General features: G+C 47.1%; 1 protein-coding gene across 2 annotated transcripts in view; it reads right to left on the bottom strand.

The window, feature by feature from the left end:
- The window catches only part of SMOC1 (SPARC related modular calcium binding 1), a 184,413-nt gene that overhangs the window by 19,312 nt on the left and 143,527 nt on the right, over positions 1 to 21,574 (bottom strand). For both annotated transcript variants that reach the window (XM_045014174.1, XM_045014172.1), the window contains exons 8-10: positions 10,669 to 10,861; positions 7,994 to 8,076; positions 1,414 to 1,519 (exon numbers count right to left, since the gene is read on the bottom strand). In XM_045014174.1, coding sequence (XP_044870109.1) covers positions 1,414 to 1,519; positions 7,994 to 8,076; positions 10,669 to 10,861 — 382 coding nt within the window. The remainder of the gene's footprint in view (positions 1 to 1,413; positions 1,520 to 7,993; positions 8,077 to 10,668; positions 10,862 to 21,574) is intronic.

The following is a 21,574-nucleotide window of genomic DNA, read 5'->3' on the forward strand; positions in this document are numbered from 1 at the left end:
GGTAACAGCTTGAAAGTGCTGCTTGACCCAGTCCATGGAGCCCGGGGGCATATAAGGAGAGGCAGCTTGAAAGTGCTGCTTCCTCCAGCCCAGTGAGTCCAAAGACATATAAGGGACCAGCTTGACAGTGCTGATTGACCCGGTCCGCTCTGTTAATGTATGTGTGGGTGTGTTCATCCGGTTCTGGGGCTGGAGAAACCCAGCCCTAGAGAACCAAGGTCTGCATGATAGCTCAGAACACCCCCCCTCCCCGCCCTGGAAGAAATGAGCATACCCCAAAGTAACGGGCAATTTTGGTAACACTTTCTATATACAAGACTTCACCAACACCAACATATTAATCCTCACAACATTCCTGTGCAGTAGGACTTTACAGATGGGCAACCAGAGGCATGAAGAAGTTGAATGGCTGCCTGATATCTCTCACACCATCCGTGGAAGAGCTGGAAACAGAACCCCATGATGCCAACCCCTGCAGCTCTAGGGATTCTTCAACCCGCTCTCTCAGGCCTGGGGAGGTGGGCTACAGTAAGGTCCCTTCTCCCCCTTCCAGAGAGAGAGAGGAGCTAAGAGCAGAATGGCTCATTGTTCATGGGGGGGAGGGGGCAGCAGAGCTGCTGGGATGTTTCTGCTCCCTCCTCTCCTTCCCCTCCTGTGAGAATGGTGTCGGCTGCTCCGTCTCACCCCTCCCCCACCCAAGAATTCCTCATGTCTCCAAAGGGAAGGGGGAGAACTCTGCTTACCTCCCACAGCAGCTTGATTGGCTGCTCTTCCCCAGAAACTGGGGACATGGGGAAGGCAGTCAATCAGAAGGGTTTTCCCCATAGGTGCTGGAACTAGGGGTGCTGGTGGGGCTGCCACACCCCCTAGCTTAAAGTTGTTTCCATTATATACAAGGTTTACAGTTTAGCTCAATGGATCTCAGAACCCCCACTATAAAAATTGTTCCAGCGCCTCTGGGCATGGCTGAAATTTGCAAGAGGGCTGGAGCTTCTCACATCACAGCCAGAGGGCCTCTAGCCCCAGCTGAAATTGCAAGAGTTGGCAACACAAGAATTCTGATTCTCAGTCCCGTTATAGCCACTAGTCCACAGAACCTCCATAAACAGATCTGAATTTTATTAGGCCTCTCTTTATGCACCAGAGGATGAAAGACAAAGTGACTTCCTCCTACTGAGCTCTCATTAAACACTGTAAATGGGATATGCTGACCTTGATGGTAGAACAGTTTTGCAGGGGCAGGTGGTCGGGGTTACAGTGACAGAACAGAGTTTGGCACTGTGGCATTAGTTCTCCTGTATCCAGCAGAATTAGAATGATCTCGAGTTCAGAGCAAGAAACCCCCACCCCACTTGACACATGTCCAGAGAGCTGTAGCTGTCTTGTTCACGTTTGAATGCTCTCCAGACTCACCTCCCACCTCCAGCAGGTGCAGCTGAGTTAATGGCCTGTACCATGTCCGTAGTCAGAGCATCTAGTAAGCTGGTAATAAATTCTACTTTCTTCCCTTCTGGGCAGCCTGCAAAACATGAAGAGGAAGAGTATCTTGAGAACCCAGAAAGTGAGTCTCCTACCCTGAATCAACCTCCTTCTATGGGGAGATAGCATAGTCTCTGTATCTGTAAGGTTCAACATGGCACCTTTAATAAGTCTCTAACCAAAGGTAGAAGAATCCTTGAGCAGCTTTTAGCCTCTCACATGTACTCAGCTAATTCCAGCCACCTCCAGATCTGACTGTTTTGCATGAATACTACTGTTCACTTCTTTCCTGGTTGGTGCCCCCAGTTGTCTGCCTTCTTCCTCACGTCACTGGGTGACTCCTCTGGGGTCTAGTAATGGCCTCAGATCACCAGCTTCCCCTGCTGAGCAGAATCAGCGTTCACTGCTCATTCCTGGCATGCTCCCGGTAACCCCTGCCAGGAGGGCAGCCTCCCACCAACACAGAGCGCCATTGTCAACATTTTCTGCGTTCCCATACACGCACACACACGACCCATGACAAAGATCTAGAAACTTACCACAATCGCTTTGACAGCTGAAAGTGACTTGCAAATTATTATAACTAAATTCCTCCTTTGCAGTAACGCAGGCTCAATTTTCTGCCATACCCAAACTAAGAAAAACAGTCACTTGCATCTCTCCATATCATGTATATTACACACACTCACCCGCCCCTTAGCACTCATTTGGCAGGCAGTCCAGAAAATGTCAGCAATGTAAAGGGTAAGCTGCTATGCCAGCAGGAGTAGACCACTCACTTAAAAGAGCTTTTTGTTGCAGAAATGAGAAGGTTGAAAAAACATTTGCTAGAAGTCATCTCCCAGGGGTCTCAGCATCTCACCCTCTGCTGGGACTAGCAGAGTTGCTTGCAGACAGCAAATGACAAATTCTCCTTCCTTCTTTCTTCTGGTTCTTGTGGACGCAGCCATGACATGATTTGTATAGCACAGTATTTGTGCGTGTACACACGTGTGTGGGTGTGGGTGTGTAAGTTTCTCTCCCCTTGGTATCTGCAGGATTTTTTATGAGGAGGCAATTAATGTAGTGGCAGCAGTAATGTAGGTTTCAAAGAATGGGGTGACCCTTTGGACAACCTCACCAAGTCCTCCAATAAAGGCGTCACTCTCAGGGCTTGGCTGCACTTGAGAGTTGCAGCGCTGGGAGTTACAGCGCTGGTCGTACAGCTGTGTAGGGAAAGCGCTGGTGTGTGGCCACATTTGCAGCATTTGCAGCGCTGTTGGGAGTGATGCATTATGGGCAGCTATCCCAGCGTTCAAGTGGCAGCAACGTGCTTTTCAAAAGAGGGGGGTGGGGTGTAGTGTGACAGGGAGCGGGGGAGAGAGAGAGAGTGGATTTTTGGAGCCGACACTGTGTATCAGCTCCCTGCCTTGCAAAATCAGAAAATTTTCCTGACCCCTTACTCTTAATTGCAAACAGCCTGCAGGCCAGATAAGCAGCTGCTCCAATGGACTCCCTTTCTCCGCCCCACCCCCGCTGTTTTTCTCATCAAAAGCAAACACTCAACCCCTGTGGATGAGGCAGGCAGGGGGATATCTCATTTGATTGTTCACAGTCAGTTACAGATTGATCACAGCAAACAGGAGCTGTGTTTGTTTTTTAGATAAGCAGCTCCCGGAGCCCCGAGTTCACAACAAAACAAAGAGAGGCTGCATAACAAAACAAAGAGAGTAATTTAGTTAAAAGCATTCTGGGATATCTCCTAATACCCTGGAGGCCAATAACAGCGCTGGTGTGTGGCCACACCTGACGAGCAGCGCTGCATCACCAGCGCTGCACTCGTTACACCTCAAGCAGACCAGGTGTACAGCCAGCGCTGCAGCCAGGGAGTTGCCTTGCAGGTGTGGACAGTTACTAAGTTGCAGCGCTGGAAAGCCTCCACCAGCGCTGCAACTCTCAAGTGTAGCCAAGCCCTCAGACAATTAAGACTAATTGGGAAGATCTCACTCATGTCTAGCTTGGGAGTATTACTCAGCAGGGGGAGCAAATAGGAATGCGAAAGTAACAGAACATCCTATAGCTCTCCTCCCCTTCCCTCACTCCTTTGATGTGACTGTGTGGATCACTAATGGCTCATCATACCTAAGCCCAGTTAATACACTGACGATGTGATAGAAATCTCCAGCCTGAATCAAATGGGATGGCATGGTGAGACTGCCTACAGTGTCACCTAACCCATCTCTGTTGGTTTGTAGCAAAATATCCCCAATGGCTGGAGATAGGACATTAGATGGGGAGGGCTCTGAGTTACTACAGAAAATTTTTTTCCCAGGTGTCTGGCGCATGGAGCATGGGTCATTTGCAGGTTTAAATTAGTGTAAATGGTGGATTCTCTGTAACTTGAAGTCTTTAAATCAGGATGTGAGGACTTCAGTAACTCAGCCAGAGGTTATGGGTCTATTACAGGAGTGGGTGGGTGAGGTTCTGTGGCCTGCGTTTTGCAGGAGGTCAGACTAGATGGTCATGATGGTTTCTTCTGGCCACAAAGTCTATGAGTCTATAAATGGAGTCACAAATGAACAAGAACCACAGCAGTTCTCAGACAGTTTGCAGCTGGGATCAGCAACCCTCTGTGGGGTTCCTGAGCAGCAATGACAGTAACCATAGTGCAAGTGAATACACCCAAGCATCTAGCTGAAGGAGTTGCCCAATACATCCGAGGAGGAAGAAAGGGGAAGCTGCAGGGGATTCACATTAGCAGAATCTGCCATTGAGACCACACCGCATCTGTGCCACAGTACGCAGTCCCCTCCCCATTACTGTGGTTTCTGCCACCTGTCTTGCTGCACTGCATTCTCAAGCAGTGTCCCAAAGGACAGAGAGCAGTAGCTGCAGTTGCTGGGGCTGGGGCAAAGGAAGAAGAGATGATCTTTTCTGGAAGCTCTAGACCCCTCCCCTTCCCCAAGGAGCAGAGAGAAGGTTCCAGGGAAGGAGCCCAGGAGCAAAAAGGATGGAGAGGAAGAAGTGAAGCAGGCCCTGAGCTACTGGGCTCTTTATAGGCCGGAAGGCTCCACTCCCTCCTCCCAACCTCTCTCCTTCCCTTTTGGGAAAATAAGGTTGGTCTCTGAGCAACTGGGCACCTTCTTTCTGTTCCTTAGAAGGGTGTGAGAGGAGCAGGAGGCAGAGTAACAGCAGCTGGGAGGACAGCTCTGCAGGACCGCCCGGGGGTGGGGGGCAAGAGGGGCAATTTGCCCCAGGCCCCACAGGGGCCCCCACGAGAGTTTTTCGGGGCCCCTGGAGTGGGTCCTTCACTTGCTCCAGGGGCCCCGTAGCTTCTTCCTCTCCTGGTCTTCGCCGGCAGGGGGTCCTTCTGGAGCGGAAGGACCCCCCACTGGCAAATTACCGCCGAAGTGGGACCCACTGCCAAAGTGCAGCCGGGTCTTCAGCGGTAATTCGGCGGCAGGGGGCCCTTCCGTTCCGGGACCCGCCGCCGAAGTGCCCCGAAGACCCGCGGCGGGGGCCCCCGCCGCCGAAGTGCCCCGAAGACCCGCGGCGGGGGCCCCCGCCGCCGAAGTGCCCCCCGCCGCCGAATTACCGCCGAAGACCCAGCTGCACTTCGGCGGCGGGTCCCACTTCAGCGGTAATTTGCCGGCGGGGGGTCCCCGCCGCGGGTCTTTGGGGCACTTCGTTGTCGGGTCCCGGAACGGAAGGACCCCCACAGCCGAAGCGGGGGGCCCCTGCCGCCGAAGACCCCAGGCCCCCAGAATCCTCTGGGCAGCCCTGCAGCTCTGTGGGGAGAGGACACAGCAGGGTGCCCGGGAGACAGTGAGTGGATAGCAGTCAAAATCCTACGGGGAGGACAAGCAGCCCAAATTAATTGTACCTGGGAGTCTGAGGGATGGGGGGCACAACAAGTGGCCACCTACATTAATTGAGGGTGGGGCTTAGGCAGGGATCATCCGTCCCTCCCCAAGCCCCCTTTCCTTGATGCTCCATGAAAAGCCCAGGCAGGGACTCTCTCCTTAAGCCCCACTGAGTATCTCAGGCAGAGATCCTCTACCTCACCCCTTCATTAACAGATTGCAGAACTGATTCATTCGCTTCCCTCATTGAGGAAACATCCTTGAAAATAGGTTCTATGCTTCAGAACCATAATAACCTGTCAGGACCGGCTCTAGGCACCAGCAAAGCAAGCATGTGCTTGGGGAGGCACAATTCCAGGGGCGGCATTCTGGCCACTCTTTTTTTTGTTGGGTGGCATTCCAGCCACCTGTTTTTTGGGGTTTTTTGGTTGTTTTTTTTGCTTGGGCAGTTGCGCTCTCAGAGCTTGGGGCGGCAAAAAACCTAGAGCCGGCCCTGGGACCTGTTACTTATGAGGCAAGGATTCTTCTTCAAGCCCATGACATCTTGAGATGCCACTTCCATACAGCGTGTCCCTTGAAACGTGCTGGTGAGGAGGACCTCTTTCTGTAATGCCGAGGGTGGGAAAAGGTCCTTTTCCAGATTACCCGGGATATACTGGGTGATGGGAGACTGGACCCTGGATGCTCTCCTGCCGACATAGATACTGCCACTCATTGGGATTGGTTTAATTATGCAGCCGGGAGAGGTCTTTCCCATCAGCATAGAACAGTTACATGGGAGACCTTACAGAGGTGCAGCTGTAGCGGTAGGGCTGTGCCACTGTAAGGTCTGTAATGTAGACATAGCCTTACTCCAGCATACTGCCCAATGTGTGTGGATGTATTTAGGCATTACACTTCTGATAAACTGATTTTAAAAAGTGACTATGCCTCCCTTACATTTATCCTGCCTTAGCTTTTCCATCACTCCACTTTTCTCTTCCCTTCTACTGAATCTTAAATCTTTTCTTTTCTTTTCCAGCATTAATTTCTTTATTCTAGTTCTCCAACAAGGTTAATGAGCAAGTTGTTCTTTTATTTCCTTTTGGCCTCTATCTCCTAGTGCTCTATGTTTTGTTCTCTCCTTTCTTAATTGTGTTATTTCAATTTCTCCTTCTCCCTTTCCCAGTTTCTCTCTGCCTCCTCCTATTCTATGAACATTTCCCTCTCAGCTCATTACTTCTACTTGCTTCTCTCCCTCCCCTGCCACCTGCGGTCTCTGCACCAATCATTCTTATAATATAATATAATTGGAGATATACCAATCTCCTAGAACTGGAAGGGACCTTGAAAGGTCATTGAGTCCAGCCCCCTGCCTTCACTAGCAGGACCAATTTTTGCCCCAGATCCCTAAGTAGCCCCCTCAAGGATTGAACTCACAACCCTGGGTTTAGCAGGCCAATACTCAAACCACTGAGCTATCCCTCCTCCCCTTCTTCTGTTCTCAGACAGCTGTATTTTCCTATGTGCACAGCCATACACCTTTTTTCTTGCATACACACACACACACTAAGTTGGGGCAACCCTGCAGTTTCTGCCCCACGTCCAAGCTCCATACAAATGAAGGGAAGGGACCAATTTTTACCCTCTCCGTCCAAAGGGCAGGGAAGGAGGCAGCAACTAGAGCACACAAAGGCGGATGAGAAAGCCATTTTCATCCTCTGCCCTCAAATGGAGGGGAATCACCACACACAGACACAATCCCCTGGGGGGTGCATGTAATTTTCACCTTCTACTCCAGGGAGGGGACCATTCTGAGTTGTAAGGAAAGAGGTGAGATTCTGGGATTGGTTGGCCAGGAGCAGCTACCAACCAAGCTGAGCCCTGGAGCAGGCAGGGATAAGGGAAGAACTGGACAGGAGGGATTCAGCCCAGCTTAACTGAGCAGCCAGCATTGGTCAAAGCATCAGCATACACCAGGAGCACTACTGTCCTGTGTCTGCATTAGTAGCAAGGGATTGGCTGGTCAGCCAGTCATTGCCAACTATGTCACCTGATACCTGCGGTGGCTGCCAGAGGTAGGTGCTGAAGCTGTGAAAGTGTCACTGATTAGAGAAAAGTGGCCCTGTCCAGACAGAGGTTCAAAGATGACCTCTCTCAAGCTTGAACCTGCTGGTTCCCACAGTCTCACTGAGCAAGAGATGGAGACCATTTTTCTTTCCGAGATACTGCTTTGCTGTGTCGGTATTTTGTTTTCAAATGGCAGACATACAACAGGAAGGGGAGGGAAGGCAGGCGAGAAGCCAGCCCATAGGAAAATTGTAGGATTTTCCATCCCCCTCTGTGAGGGTGACCAGATGTCCCGATTTTATAGGGACAGTCCCGATTTTTGGGTCTTTTTCTTATATAGGCTCCTATTACTCCCCACTCCCGTCCTGATTTTCACACTTGCTGTCTGGTCACCTTACCCTCTGTAAACCAGTAGTGCCTCTAGTACATTGCCTGAAATGGATGCCAAAAGGTGAAGAGACCATAACACACACAAACACACACACACACACAAAATCAGCACGAAAACCCATGCTAAAACATATACATACAGTAAATCCCCATTCTCCTAAACAACGCATGGACTTTCCCCTTCTCTCACGTAACCAGCATTAATGACAGATGGATGTCTGCTCCACTCTAACCTGGAAGCTCTCGGTCCTTGAATGGATCGTCAATCTCTGTGCTCTTCGATCTGGCGTCACTTTCACACACCGGGGTCTCATAGCTGGAAAAGGAAGAGGGGAAGGAGGTTCAATTATTTGATATAGTTTCAGACACATCAGGTTGTCATTAAGACGTTGGCGAACATTGCAGTCTTGCCTCATCGGCTCAGTGCAGAGGAAAAAACAAAACAGGAATCCAGGTGAGAAATAAATTGGCTCAGACTCAATCTGCATATGACCAGGGTGATGCTTGTAGGAAAAGGGAAGCACTTAGAGGAATCAGCATGAAGGTAATTTTGCCTTCTATCCCAGGCCTTTTCTCTTTGCTTGTCAGAGAGCGGTCAACCCTTGGGGTCCTCAAGAACTGTTCACTATCAGTGGTTGCCTAGATGGCCAAGAAAATCTTTTGAACTTCAGCTAGCCAGGAGGTCATGCTCACTTCTCTTAGATGCGAGCTTAAGCACAGCAAGCCAGGAATTCTGCAACCTTGAGGTAGGGGGAGGGCAATGCATTGTGCCTTGCCTTGATTCAGATGACCACCTGCAGAGTGCACATTTCAACATGCAGCAGCCTGTCTATTAAATAGAGCAGACCAGTAAGAGCATCTCCAGGAGCTATACTAGCTGCCAGTTCAAACAATTCAAGTTTGGTTCCTTCTCTTCAAAAAGTCTCAAATAGCCCAGGATTGAGCTACCTCAAGGGTGCCCCTCTCTCTGCCCTTCTCTACAGCAGCTGTGTCCACAGACTCACTACTGCTGACAGAGCCAGGTTCAAACTCACAGAGGCTAGTTATCAGAGCTTGCTAACCCCACAATTTGTTCCTGTGGAGCTTTCAAGTTGTGCGGCACCCAGGATCCCGCCTGGAGAGCTTTACGATGCACAGAAACGTAAAGATTTCAATAAAGAATCAGTTTCGGTATTGAAATCTGACTACACATGCAGTTCTCCAAGAGCTTTCTAGATCAGTACTAGCCATGACAATGTGGGGTCAGACTATTCCTGGCCACTACGTGGATACACAAGAGTGGGGTTAATGCAAGCCACTTTCTTCCCTGTTGTACCACCCAGTCAGTGGCCAGGGACAACAGGCCTGTGGCTTGTGTGCCTCTGAACACAGGAACTGTTTTCTTCTAACGCTACAGGTCTGCAAGCCAGCTCAAAGAGAGCAGGTATGGGGAGGATGCAGGGCCGTTCCTCCTCTGCATTGGCCATCTTTGCTGGCTGGGCAGAAAAGAGAAGCATGCTGTACTGCCCTGAAGGATGGGCAGCAGTAACGCTCCCCCATGGCAGTAAAGGGCTCCTAAATTTCCTCCCGTGGGGGCTCTGCTCCTCCATGATGCAGACATGTGTCTATCCAATGCAACTGAGTCCTTAGTGTGATAGTTAGTATCAGTGCTGCTAACCTCAACCTAAGCCACTGCTACCATCAATCAGGAAAACCAAGTTTCCAAGTGCCTAGAACTCATTGGTGGTGTTCTTTTCTTTGCAGATAAAAACCAGGCCCAGTCCTCAGAGAGGATCAGCCATTCTGAGCATTTCAAGTTGTAAAGTTCAGCTGTATTTGAGCTGTGTGTGAGCAAAAAAGAGTCTTCAAGTATAGTTTATATGGGAAGTGGCTATTTACTTCACATTTACATTAACTCTCACATAGGTTACTGGATTCTGCAAAAAAAGAACTTAGAGTGAACATGGCACATTTCAGCCAGAAGGCTGCATTTGTCAGAACATTAAGAGCATGTGAAAACAGTGAGTGATAACAAAAGCCTTGACAAATCCCTAAGTTTGATGGGTGCTACTATATATGCTACAATACAGGTCCTTTCCTCTCTGCTTCACTGAGTCCAGTGCACACAACTGACGTGAAAGATGCATTCTTCTCCACTTCCAGTACCTATCAGTGGGATTTAAAAAGTGTGCATTCATACACTCACATTCTGTAGGTGTGTTTCCTCTTCCTCTGCCCCTCACCCTGAAAGTAATAAAACTTAGCACTCCTATAACACTTTCCATCCCTAAGTCTCCCAGAGCTTTTCAGCTCTCACTAACCCCATTTTACAGATGAAGAAATTGAAGCAGAGAGAGGTGAAGTGACTTGACAGTTAGTCAGTGGCACATCCAGGAACAGAACTAAGGTTTCCCCAATTTCCATCTCCATGCTTCATTCACTAATCTAAAGGTGTTCCCTGTGTTGAACTAATGGTAAAGACCAGAAAAGCACAGTGTCTGATAGAGGTAGGGAGATCCTTCATAGTGTAGCTGTACTTCTGAGTTTAATTACGTGTTCTGTTGGAACTGTCCTTTCACCTTGCCCTATAGTTAAGCCCTGACAAGTTCAGTGCACATAACAGAAATACGTGACACTAATTAGTCTATTCGGCTGTAGAAGGGACTGGGTCCCGGGAGAGGGGAAAATATTAAGAAAATATGAACAGTCATGTAGACAAGGAGGCTTAAGCACCCAACTCAGGCCCAGTTGCACTGGTTGCTGATTGGAGCATTATCTACAGTTGTAAACAGGAACCTAGACTGCATAACTCTGGTATGGCAATTCCCGGGTTCTTTGGTTCCCTTGTTTTCTCTGAACTGGTGTTCTCTCTTTCATAGTTATTTCATGCTCCACCTTACAAGCCAGGTTCAAAGCAAGTTGCTCTCACCGGGTAGAAGTACCAGGCAAGGGGCGCCCTGTGTCCACCAGGACGCACCAGCAGTACCCCGTGGACTGATGACATTGCACTGGTTTGTACAGCCCGCCAGGAGCACACTCTGGGATGACAATACCCTCACGGGGGTTCTGCCTGGCCTCCTCCAAGGCACTCTGTCTCTCCTGGTCACACGAGTGAACTTTCTCTGGAAAAGAAGGAAAAACAGAAACATCACCCTTTGCAACAAAACATGGCTTTGGGGCAACTCTCAGACCTCAGCGTTCAGGATGCTAGTCAGACCTGAGAATGCTAGATCTCTCTTCCTTCCCTAAGAAATTCCAATATTCAAAAGGAGTTTCCCAGCATGCACAGGGATCAGTGTTACATTCCGGACCTGAAATCCTCCTACTAATGACGACAGTCAGCCACTTGTGAAGGGGTGCACCGAACACATTTTCCACTCTGGCCATCAAAATGGATAGGCTGCTCCTGCTTTCAGTATGTCCTAGACAGAGTGCATCTACTGCATACCCTGGGGGAACAGAGAGGAGGGCCAACCCCATCACCCCTGGGGCATGGAAAGAGCATGCTATTTCTTCCTTATTCCCCAGTATGTCCTGGGGAACGGAGAGGGCACCTAGGCTTCCCTTTCCCCACACAGTATACCCTGGGAGACCGGAGAAAGGGCCGTGTCCCTCTCCATCCTACTATACAGAAAGAGGGCCTCCTTGTTAACATCATCCATGAGGGAACAGATAAAACAGGTGATATGCACTAGGGAACAGACGATTTAGAAATGTCCCCTAGAGTCATCCAGGAATCTGGAACCTTCTGCTCCAAAGATCAGGCTTCTATCACATGAGTTAGAGGACAAACTCATTTAGCTGGCAGATGTAGTAGGCTGCTGTCCTCTATATGGACCAGCCACTAGAGGGGGACGAGAGACACGCTTTACAAACCTATAACGTTAACAACTATTTAACTGAAACAGTTGAGAGAAAAATTCTGTTTGTTGGAAGACCTCAGATACGTCCATCTGGCCTTTGACCTGAGGGCTGAGAAAATTGTTGCTTCAAGTTCTCAAGTCACCTAAGGAATCTAGAAAAAAGTGGAAGACAAGACTTGACATTCTTAAGGTTAAAAAAAAAAGTAAAGTAGAGAACAACCCAATAAACTCTGGATTTTCTTAAAATATGTATCATGATAAAAAGTGAGGGGGACAAATGCTCCCCTCTTCTATACCCCCTTTTGCAGGACACTTTAATAAGCCATATTGCTCAAAATCCTTTCCCATGCCCAGGGGGCACTTCAAGTTTTCAGTAAAGAAACTAACTCAGAACCCTGAGAGGAAGTGTCTCAACCTGGACTTGCAGACATTTTGATGGTCAGTTGGGACACAGTGCATTACACAACTGTCTGCTCTTTCTGGGGGCCGGGGGGTGCCACCCACAGAATTAGTCTGGCAGTTCTGAATGGAGTTATTTGGGCACAGATTGCTTCGGTTACCAGCGGCCAACTGGCCATGATTTATAATTGTAACATAGCAGCCAATGAAAGAGGTTCCATGAGACCATAGATGTCCTCCGTCCCAAGCATTTCAGACCCTCCTTAGGACTGTGAACAAAAGACACGAACTTTGTCACACACGAATCCACACAAATTAGGTTTAATATAAGAGCCTTAACTATGTGCAAGTCTGACTTAACCAGAAAGAAACTTGATTGGTAAGGAGTGGGGGTGGGGTGGGGGGAATAAAATCAACACAACTGAAAGGGCTCAAGTCTCAGCTGATATTTAAGCTGACTTCACTTTGCTGACAGATTTCACATCTTAAAAAAACCCTGACTGTTCCTAAGCTGTATGCGGACAGAGGAGTCATTCAGTAAGAGGCCTGTGGGCTTCTTAACAAATCAATTACATCACAAGGGGCCAGCTTACTCAAGGTCCCTGCCTGACAGCAATTTACACCTGGGCCGTCGGGTGAGAGGGTAATTCATTTAGTTCGATGAAGCAAACAAGAGAGCCAGAATTTCATGCCTATGATCACCTCATTTTTGATTAATTCACTTTATTTAATAACCAAAAGAAAAAACTCCATTGAAGAGAAGTGCATTCCAGACATTTTTCTGTCCAAATCCCCAAAGCTTCCTCAGTGCACAAATTCTCTGGAGTCCTTTGAGTATTGCAAAACTGGCACTAAAAGTGTCCTTTGAAAAAAAAATAAATACCAATGCTTTTTTTGGCTCTTCACAACAACTTGTTATAAAATTAATCACTTTTCTTTTAATCAGCCATAGCCTTAGTTGACATATATACAGTACTGTGTGAGTATACATCACTGTGCATGTATATGCAGTGCACAAATGTACATTCATATACACATACCTATGCTTGCATTATACCAGTGGCATTTAAAAACATTTTCTCTTTGCCCAGTATACTAACAAGAGAAATGTGGGGGAATGGATGGCCCAGGGAACTCCTAATAGAAAACAGAGCTGATTGATAATCACTACCATCTGATGGGTGTTTAATGGGTTATGGGTACATCTACACAGTGAAAAAAACCCTCACAGCAGCAACTCTCAGAGCCCTGGTCAACCAACCTGGACTCATGCTGGGGGGCTAAAAATAGCAGCGTAGCTGTTTAGGCCTGGACTGGAGCCTGGACTCTGAAACCTGGTGACATGGGAGGGTCTCAGAGCCTGGGCTCCAACCTGAGCCTGAACAGTCTCTCAGCTATTTTTAGCCCTGTGAGACCAAGTCAATTGACCTGGGCTCTGAGACTTGCTTCCACAAGGTTTTTGTGGGGGGGGGGGGGGTTGGTTTTGCTTTGTAGACCTACCCAGTGAAATGAATTTGGCAGCCTTTGTTTAGTTCATGGCACATAGGCATCCATGTCACAACAAACACCATCATAATTGGCACTGATTGGCTCCCTGTTGTCTTTCTACTGAGACTTCCAAGGACTGAACGGACCATGGAGACTCTCACCCAAGGCTGTTTAAACTAGCAAATTGTGTAGCCATCACTCTCCACTGTTGGCGAAAGCCGAGATGTAGGCAGGACTACAGTATTAATTTTACCACCATGTCTTCTAGAGCAGTGTTTCTCAGTGACCAGTCTGTGGACCAGCACCGGTCCCCGAGATCTCCCTGACACAGTTGAGTAAGGCAGCAAGCCGGTCCCTGAGAAACAAACACTGTGATGAAAACACCAGAATCCTAGCTATACTTCAGCATTCATCATGGCATCACTAATAGTGAATTCTAACTATGAAGTTTGCTAATGTAGAAGAGGCCTTCTAGGAGTTTCCCTGAGACAAGTTGGAGGTGCTGCTCACTGGACGGAGGACCCCAGGGTCACTCTTTGGAATGACTTCCTTCTCCAGGGGTCACTCTGGCACCTTTGTGAATTAACATTTAGAGTACGTCCAGACTACACACTGGATCGGCGGGTAGCGATTGATTTAAGATGCGATATATCGATCCCCGAACGCGCCCCCGTCAACTCCGGAACTCCGCCAGGGTGAGCGGCAGAAGTGGAGTTGACAGGGGAGCTGCGGCCGTCGATCCCACGCCGTGAAGATGGGAGGTAAGTCGAAATAAGATACGTTGACTTCAGCTATGCTATTCCCATAACTGAAGTTGCGTATCTTACATCGACCCCTCCCCCAGTGTAGACCAGGCCTTAGGGCCTGATCCAACACCCACTGAAACCAACGGGAAGATTCCCAGTGACTTCACTGCAACTGGATCAGGCCCTCACTGTGCAGATTGTTTTTCTGGGAAAACATCTCACTGGCACCTTATAATCTATGTGCAACATGTGACAGTGGGCAGGGCATCTAGAATGTATGGATAGAGGCTTTTTATCGTTCGTACCAATCCATGAATAAAGATGGCATGCAAAACTCCATTCATGGCCAAACATCACTCTCTCTCATATACCATTGTATATTATATAGATATGTGCACATACACAAGTTTAGGTGCTCACCCAGGTTTTAGTCAGTTTTCTTCTGTTGTGTTGGATATATTTGAAGGGTATCACAAGATTTTTAATATGGAAAAAATGTTTCCATAAAAATCATATGTGGCAAAGTCATGCTGACCTGAGCCCTCCTGTATAATTATTTTTGGAAGTTTCAATTTGTTAGAAAATTACAAGATATATATAATATTTAAATTGCAAAGTATATTTCAAAACAGTTTTTAATTGTGATATGGGGATGTGAGAGTAGCTGGCTCAACTTCAGAGGCAAATTAACCAATTTGCAAGGAGCTGACGTTGGTTTAGTTGTGGGAGAGGAGAATGGGACAGTTGCAGGATAGCTGCTTCCTACTGGGGGAGAATGTTTATCTAAATGCACGTAGTGATAATAGTTTGTGTACAGGAAACCTACAAGTTTTTTCGTCTCTTGACATTTAAACACTAGGATCTCACACCTGTGTACTGTAACCTCCCCATTATACCACAGCTGTGAAACAGAACTTATTTACTAGCAGGTGGTGGCATTTTTGCTATATCTGTTAAATAAATATGTCCTCAGGTTTCATCTTTAATACTTTCGTTAGCCGTGAACAAAATTTGCATGTGATACAAAATTGTGAAGAGTCATCAACACCTGCAAAAACAGATAAAACAAAAAATACTCAGTGCCCATATCTAGACACTCATGCAGTCACAACAGTGGCTGATGGTTAGATAAATAAGAATGGGTACATTTAAAAAAATAAATTAAATTTAACTTGGATAAATATATGATGGGAAAACAATCTGAAACATTTTATAGGAAGAAGTATCTTGAAAAGCAGAATTGTAATAGAGAATTAGGGCTGATTGTGGACAGCAAACTTTGTGCAGTGCAATGTGTTAGCAAAAAAAAAAGTCAATGTTATTTGGAGTTAGATACATGGATGCATCGTGTCACAGAGCAGGAAGGGACTTAAGCACTTGTGAGACTGCTCCTTAGCTAGCGTAAATTGGCGTAGCTCAGTTGACTTCATTGGTTTATACCAACTGATGATCTGACCTCCTGTGCTAACTTACAGGCACTTTATTACAAGAGACATAAGGAATTCAGAAAGTGACAGTGATTAAGGGGTTAGGTGGATTGATTTATGAGGAAAGATTGAGAGAACTAACTGTGGTATTTTCAGAAGCACTCAGCATTGTCCAAACTCCATTCTTATTTATATCAATGGGAGTTTTACGGTTGACTTCAACAGGGACAGAATTAGATGGAAGCTGAGGGTTCTGAAAATCCTATTCTAAATGTGTGCAACTTCCACAAATGGTAATGACTAGGGGCTATGACAACCAATTATAAGAGCATTAACACCACTAATGGAAAGGAATTGTTTAGACTGGTCCAAACCCTTAACACAGCGTAATGGAAAATTATTACAACAATAATTTATACTTCTACAGCACTTTCCACCCAAGGATTTCAAAGAGCTTTACAGATGTTAAATGAATTAGCCTCAGACCTCCCTGAAGTAGCAAGCAGAACTATTCCTATTTTATAGCAGAGGAAACTGAGGCACAGAGAGTGTAAGTGATATGCCCGTGGTTTGTTGGGGACAAAGCCCAGGTTAAAATTCAGATCTCCTGCGTTCCAGTCCTGCACTTTAACCATAAGGCTAAGCTTGCTCTGATCAGGACTAGAGAACGTAGGCTGGAGGAGTTCCCTTTTGGCCAGTTCTGTTAGAGTAAGGAACAGTTCCATTGAGGGAAATGGTGGCCTCTCCGTTGCTTGAGACATTTAGAAGTAGACTGGAGAAAAGCACTTGTGACTGTGCTGTAGCCACCAAGCCTACACTGACAGTGAAGGTAAGATGTCCAAACAGATCTCCTGTATCTCTCAGATTTTTGATTTGGTGAACCTCCAACGACGTCATCTAGATCTAGTATCAGAGAGGTAGCCGTGTTAGTCTGGATCTGTAAAAAGCAACAGAGTCCTGTGGCACCTTATAGACTAACAGATGTATTGGAGCTTTCATGGGTGAATACTCACTTCGTCAGACGCATGTCTAGATCTAGGACAGTGGAAACTTTGGAATGCCAAATAAGCTGTAAGCCAGACACTAGCTATAAAATTCATCTGCAGCCCAAAAAAGAAGCTCGTCTTCTCAATGAAGTGCAGGGTGTCTACAACCTTGACTCCCTACTTGAGTTAGCAGGAGTTATAGGCACCAAGAGGCAAAAAGGGAAAAAAAGAAGAAAACCTTAAAACGTGCATAGATCTACATCTAGTGAGAGAGGAGCATCTACTGAGTCGATGGGAGTGTGGTGAGTGAGAGGCTACCCAGGATCAACAATACTACTGTAACCATTTTAAAAAGAAAGACATTATCATCATGTTGTCCTATTTTCTGCTGTGACTTGTGACAGCCATCAGCAAAACAAAGCCCACTAGCTCAGCCAAACTACTGCTGCTGCTAGGGAACAAAACCTTTGGGAGTCAGCAAATCAAGATTGCATTACCCACTGCCAGCAAGCATGAGAGAGAGAGAGAGAGAGAGAGAGAGAGTAAGTGTGTGTGTATTAGAGCAGGGGTCCCCAACCTTTTTAGGTCCAGGGACCGGTTTCGTTTGCCGGACCCTCCGCAGGCGTGCCTGCGGAAGCTCCAGCTGAGCCCCGGGAGCAGCGGACCTCCCGCAGGCACGACTGCGGAGGGAGCGCTCGTCCCGCGGCTCAGCTGGACCTCCCGCAGGCATGCCTGCGGAAGCTCCACTGGGTCGGTTCGCGGCCCGGTTTCTAAGAGGCCGCGGACCGGTACCGGGCCGCGGACCGGGGGTTGGGGACCCCTGTATTAGAGGAAAGTTAGTGGCAGAAATATCCATTTTAGCTGTAGTTGCTCAGCTCTAAAATGCTAACTACTTGTTGTTTTTCACTCTCGGCTACTTTTAACACTCTTTAGAGCATTTTAAAAACTGGCATCTTCCGAAGCGATGAGCTACAGCAGGAGAGATGGGGACAGGACATCTCTTGTGGCTTTTTTATTAAACAAATTTTCCCTGGCAATGATCTTCTGAGAGATGCATCATCACATTCCTAAAAGGTCTCTTGCTCTCTCACACATTGAGAAATGCACTGTCTGACACATACCTCTACCATCTCCACACAGAAACAGAAGTGGACTGATGAGGTAAGGGACTCATCCACTGTCTAATTAGCCAGCTGATTATTAAAGATCTGGGGAATTTAGTGATGCAAGGCAGTGCTAGAGAAGAGCAAATGCCAAGGAGCACTAGAAGAATACATTACTGTTTAGACTCCTGCTTGAGGGGTAGATACTGTTTCACTAATGGTCAGTAATTAAAACACCCTCCAAAGACTTTCCCAAAATCTTGCTAAATCATATAATCTCAGCAAGAACTGCTTCTCCCTCTTGCTTGAGAGGGAGCAGGTGAGCTTTGGAAAGCAAGCAGTCACTGAGGCCCAGTGGCTAAAGCACAGGCCTGAAAAAAATTCAGGGTTCTATTCCCAGCTGCATGGAATGTGCATATGATAATAATCACCTGAAGGAGATATTTAGGGTTTTATTCCTAGTTCTGCCACAGACTTGCTGTGTGCAGGTAAGTCACTGAAGATATCCATGCCTCAATTTCTCCAGTGCTTACAGGCTTTTTTAGGCTAAGTCTATCAATTAAATTGCTTTGAGATCCTTGAATGGAAGGTGCTAATATTAAGTCCTGCATTATTAGCTGTAATGGTAGCTCTGGTGCTAGTTAGCCAGCCAGCCATATTATCCAGACCCATCAGTTCCTATTAAAACAGATGAGAGGCCACAAGGAATGGGAGTAGACTGGTCACACAGTGCAGGTCACCATGTGTTATCTGAAAGGCAAATCATTTGAGACAGGCTGATTCAAAGCATAGCACTAGCTACCCAGATTCATGACTACAGAACTGCTTCTTCTGGAGTGTTTTTGCTCTGCCTTGTAAGGTGCTTTTCTCCAGAGCCAGACACATGTGTGGTAAGAGCAACATGCACCATCTTCTCTCTGGCTTGGGCACTAGGATTTCCTCATGAGTGGTTTCCCCTGCGTTCTGCCTGCAGTCCAGCTCGAACCTGAAGGTTAAAATGCAAACAGAACCTGGAGGACCAGCTACGGAATCACTTTGCAGAGCTGATATTTGACACTCAGCCTACTTCTAGCCCATGGACAGAGGGACAAAACTCTGATCTTTTGCCTGGTAGCACATTATCGAAAATGCTGAACTATGGGGCCAGCCCAGTTAGCAATAGCATTTTTTTTTAATTAAAAAACACCTCGCTTCAAGCTCTGCTACAAGATAGGGAGCTAAAAAGGAATACAGCAGCGGCTGGTGGATGGGCTGAACAGCAGAAACATCACAGATTTGGAGCGAAGATTCCTCACTTCTGTTTCTAGCTCTGCCATTGATCCACTGGCCTTCAGCAAGTAAGGGCCTCTGTGCCTCAGTTTCCCTCTCTGTGAAATTGGAATAACATTTGCTCCTCTCAAAGAGATTAATCCATTGAGCCTGATTCTCATTTACACTTAGGCCCCTTTACACTGTTGTGGTAGAATCAAGAGGCCTTAAAGCGTAACGTGATGTAATTTACACTAACTCAGGGCTCTTTTACAATGTCAGAGCAGTGCTAAGGAGATTTTGTGTAAGTGAGAAACAGATCCATTGTGGTGTATAGAGCACTGAACTTGTGGAGGAATAGGTGCCTTTCTGTCCAACTAGGACGCTCAGAAGCAATGGACCAGAGAAACGGAAAATTCCATCCAGGAAGCAGTTTCAACACAAGTTGCTGCAGGTTTGCATCCCTTCTACCTCAAAGGCAAAGAATGGTTTTAAATAACCCGGGGTGCTGGCACACAAGGGCTGGCAGTCCTGCTAAACAGCATGATGAACAGGTACTAGACACCACTCTGCAAAGCAGGGACGTGGGTGGAGGAGCAGAAACAACCCCTTCTGTTTTCTCTAAAAGCACAATACCAGCTGAGCAAATATAGGCCCTGGGTATAGTATAAATCTCTCCCCACCTCTTACTCATCAGCAGCACCACCACTGCAGCCTGTCTCAATCTTGGACCATCAGCCTGGAAGAACACTCGGGGTTTATTTTATTTTTTATAGTAAAAAGAAATATTCTCTGCAGTTGTCCGCAGTGCACACATTCAACTGTCTTTGCTTTGACAGTTAATCTCTCAGCAGATAACATGGGAAAAAGTTACTGTATATACTGCACGCTGCAGAATTTTATCTGTTGATTTATTATGTTCAAAGTGCCTTGCAGCAGGTGGCACGTTAGACCTAAATTATTCAGCAACCCCACTTCCCTGCCCCCCCTACACGCTGCCCCCTATTGAGATGGCAGAGCTGCATTGAGTTAGATTGCATTGTTAATCAATTCTAACACTATTCAATATACTGCATAGCCCCTTAGACAGAAAACAGGGGTCAGCAGAAGGGGTGAAGCACTGTCTTGGGGATCAGGGTAGACTTGCAGAAGGAGGTAGCTGCTACTCAGGCCTCTTAAACTGCAAAGGAGTAGTGTGCTATTCTTGTGGGAATTAGCTGCTGCACAGCCAGGGTAGGGTCCTGCTATGCAGTACTCCTAAATCCTGCAGGAGCAAAATTCTGCTCTACTTGGATGGTAGTCACCTATTCCTGCAAGCCTATCCCACCTGCCTTCCAGACAGTGCTCAACCCCCATCTGCTGCCCCAGGCACCCAGGCAAGCAGTCACACAGCCATTGCAAACCTTCTAAAACAGTGGCCAGACAAGTTATGGAGCTAGAGGAGAGCAGAAAAATGACCACATTATTTTTAGCATGCCGTGCATCATCTTGGCAAAAAGGTAAATTACAGCAACTATTTTGCCTGGCCACATAATCCATTTACATACAGGTTACCTATTACCCTGATTAAATCACAGCTCATTAGAACACTTTGGAAATTGTCTGTGTCATCTTGTTGACTTGATTAGATTAGATTAGTGGTTCATGGTACATAGAGATTGAGACACTCTCTTGGATCCTAGACCACTGAAGTCCCACCAATTATACAGCCTAAAATCCCCAATGGCAGTGGTAGGCCTGAATCAAAACCCCTGAGCTGCTAAAGTTCCCAAGCTTTGTAGAAGTTTGGAAATGAGCTTCACAGCCAGCCTGGTTTTCATTTAGCACCTAGTGTGGTTGTATCTAAGCATTATCTCCACAATGGCCAAATGACAACCCTGAATTTGAACACCTCTGAACTGAGAAAACTTGGATCCAAATCCAGCTATGAACAATGCTTCAGGCCAGCTCTACTCAGAAGATGGGTCAGACAGGAGATGGAAACAATTGATCTTAGATGTTCTTGTTTTGGGAGGGAGTCAGAAGATTACTCCACTCCCTTTTGTCTATGAAATTCCTCGCCACCAAGTGGCAGCTTGTGGCATAGTTAACTCCTGATTGCCTTCTGGGCTACAGCTGAACCCGTTTCTTCACTCCCATTGCTTTCACTATTTGATCTCAGCTCCCTTTGCACAACTGAGGAATACGTAACAACTCCTACCAGGACCGGCTCTACCATTTTTGCTGCCCCAAGCAAAAAAAAAAAAAAAAAAAAAAAAAGCCGCCCGGACTGTGCCACCCTAGGCACGTGCTTCCTCTACTGGTGCCTGAAGCCGGCCCTGACTCCTACTTGACTATAATGAGAAGTTGTATGTGTTTCCACCCCAGTCTTTCAATACCCTTGGGAGAATTCCCCATCCCTACTCCTCCTGCTCCCACACTTTTTGTTAGCAGCAGGAACTATTGTTGAAGAAAGTCACCTCCCTCTGCTGGCTGCACTGTGTAAGAACAGCATTTCCCCAACAGTATTGGCGATACGGGACATAGCTGTAAGGTGTCATGTAGGAGACTGTTAACTGATTCAGGCTAATTTGCG

The sequence above is a fragment of the Mauremys mutica genome, chromosome 4 (assembly GCF_020497125.1).
Source record: "Mauremys mutica isolate MM-2020 ecotype Southern chromosome 4, ASM2049712v1, whole genome shotgun sequence".
In the NCBI taxonomy this organism is placed as follows: domain Eukaryota; kingdom Metazoa; phylum Chordata; order Testudines; family Geoemydidae; genus Mauremys; species Mauremys mutica.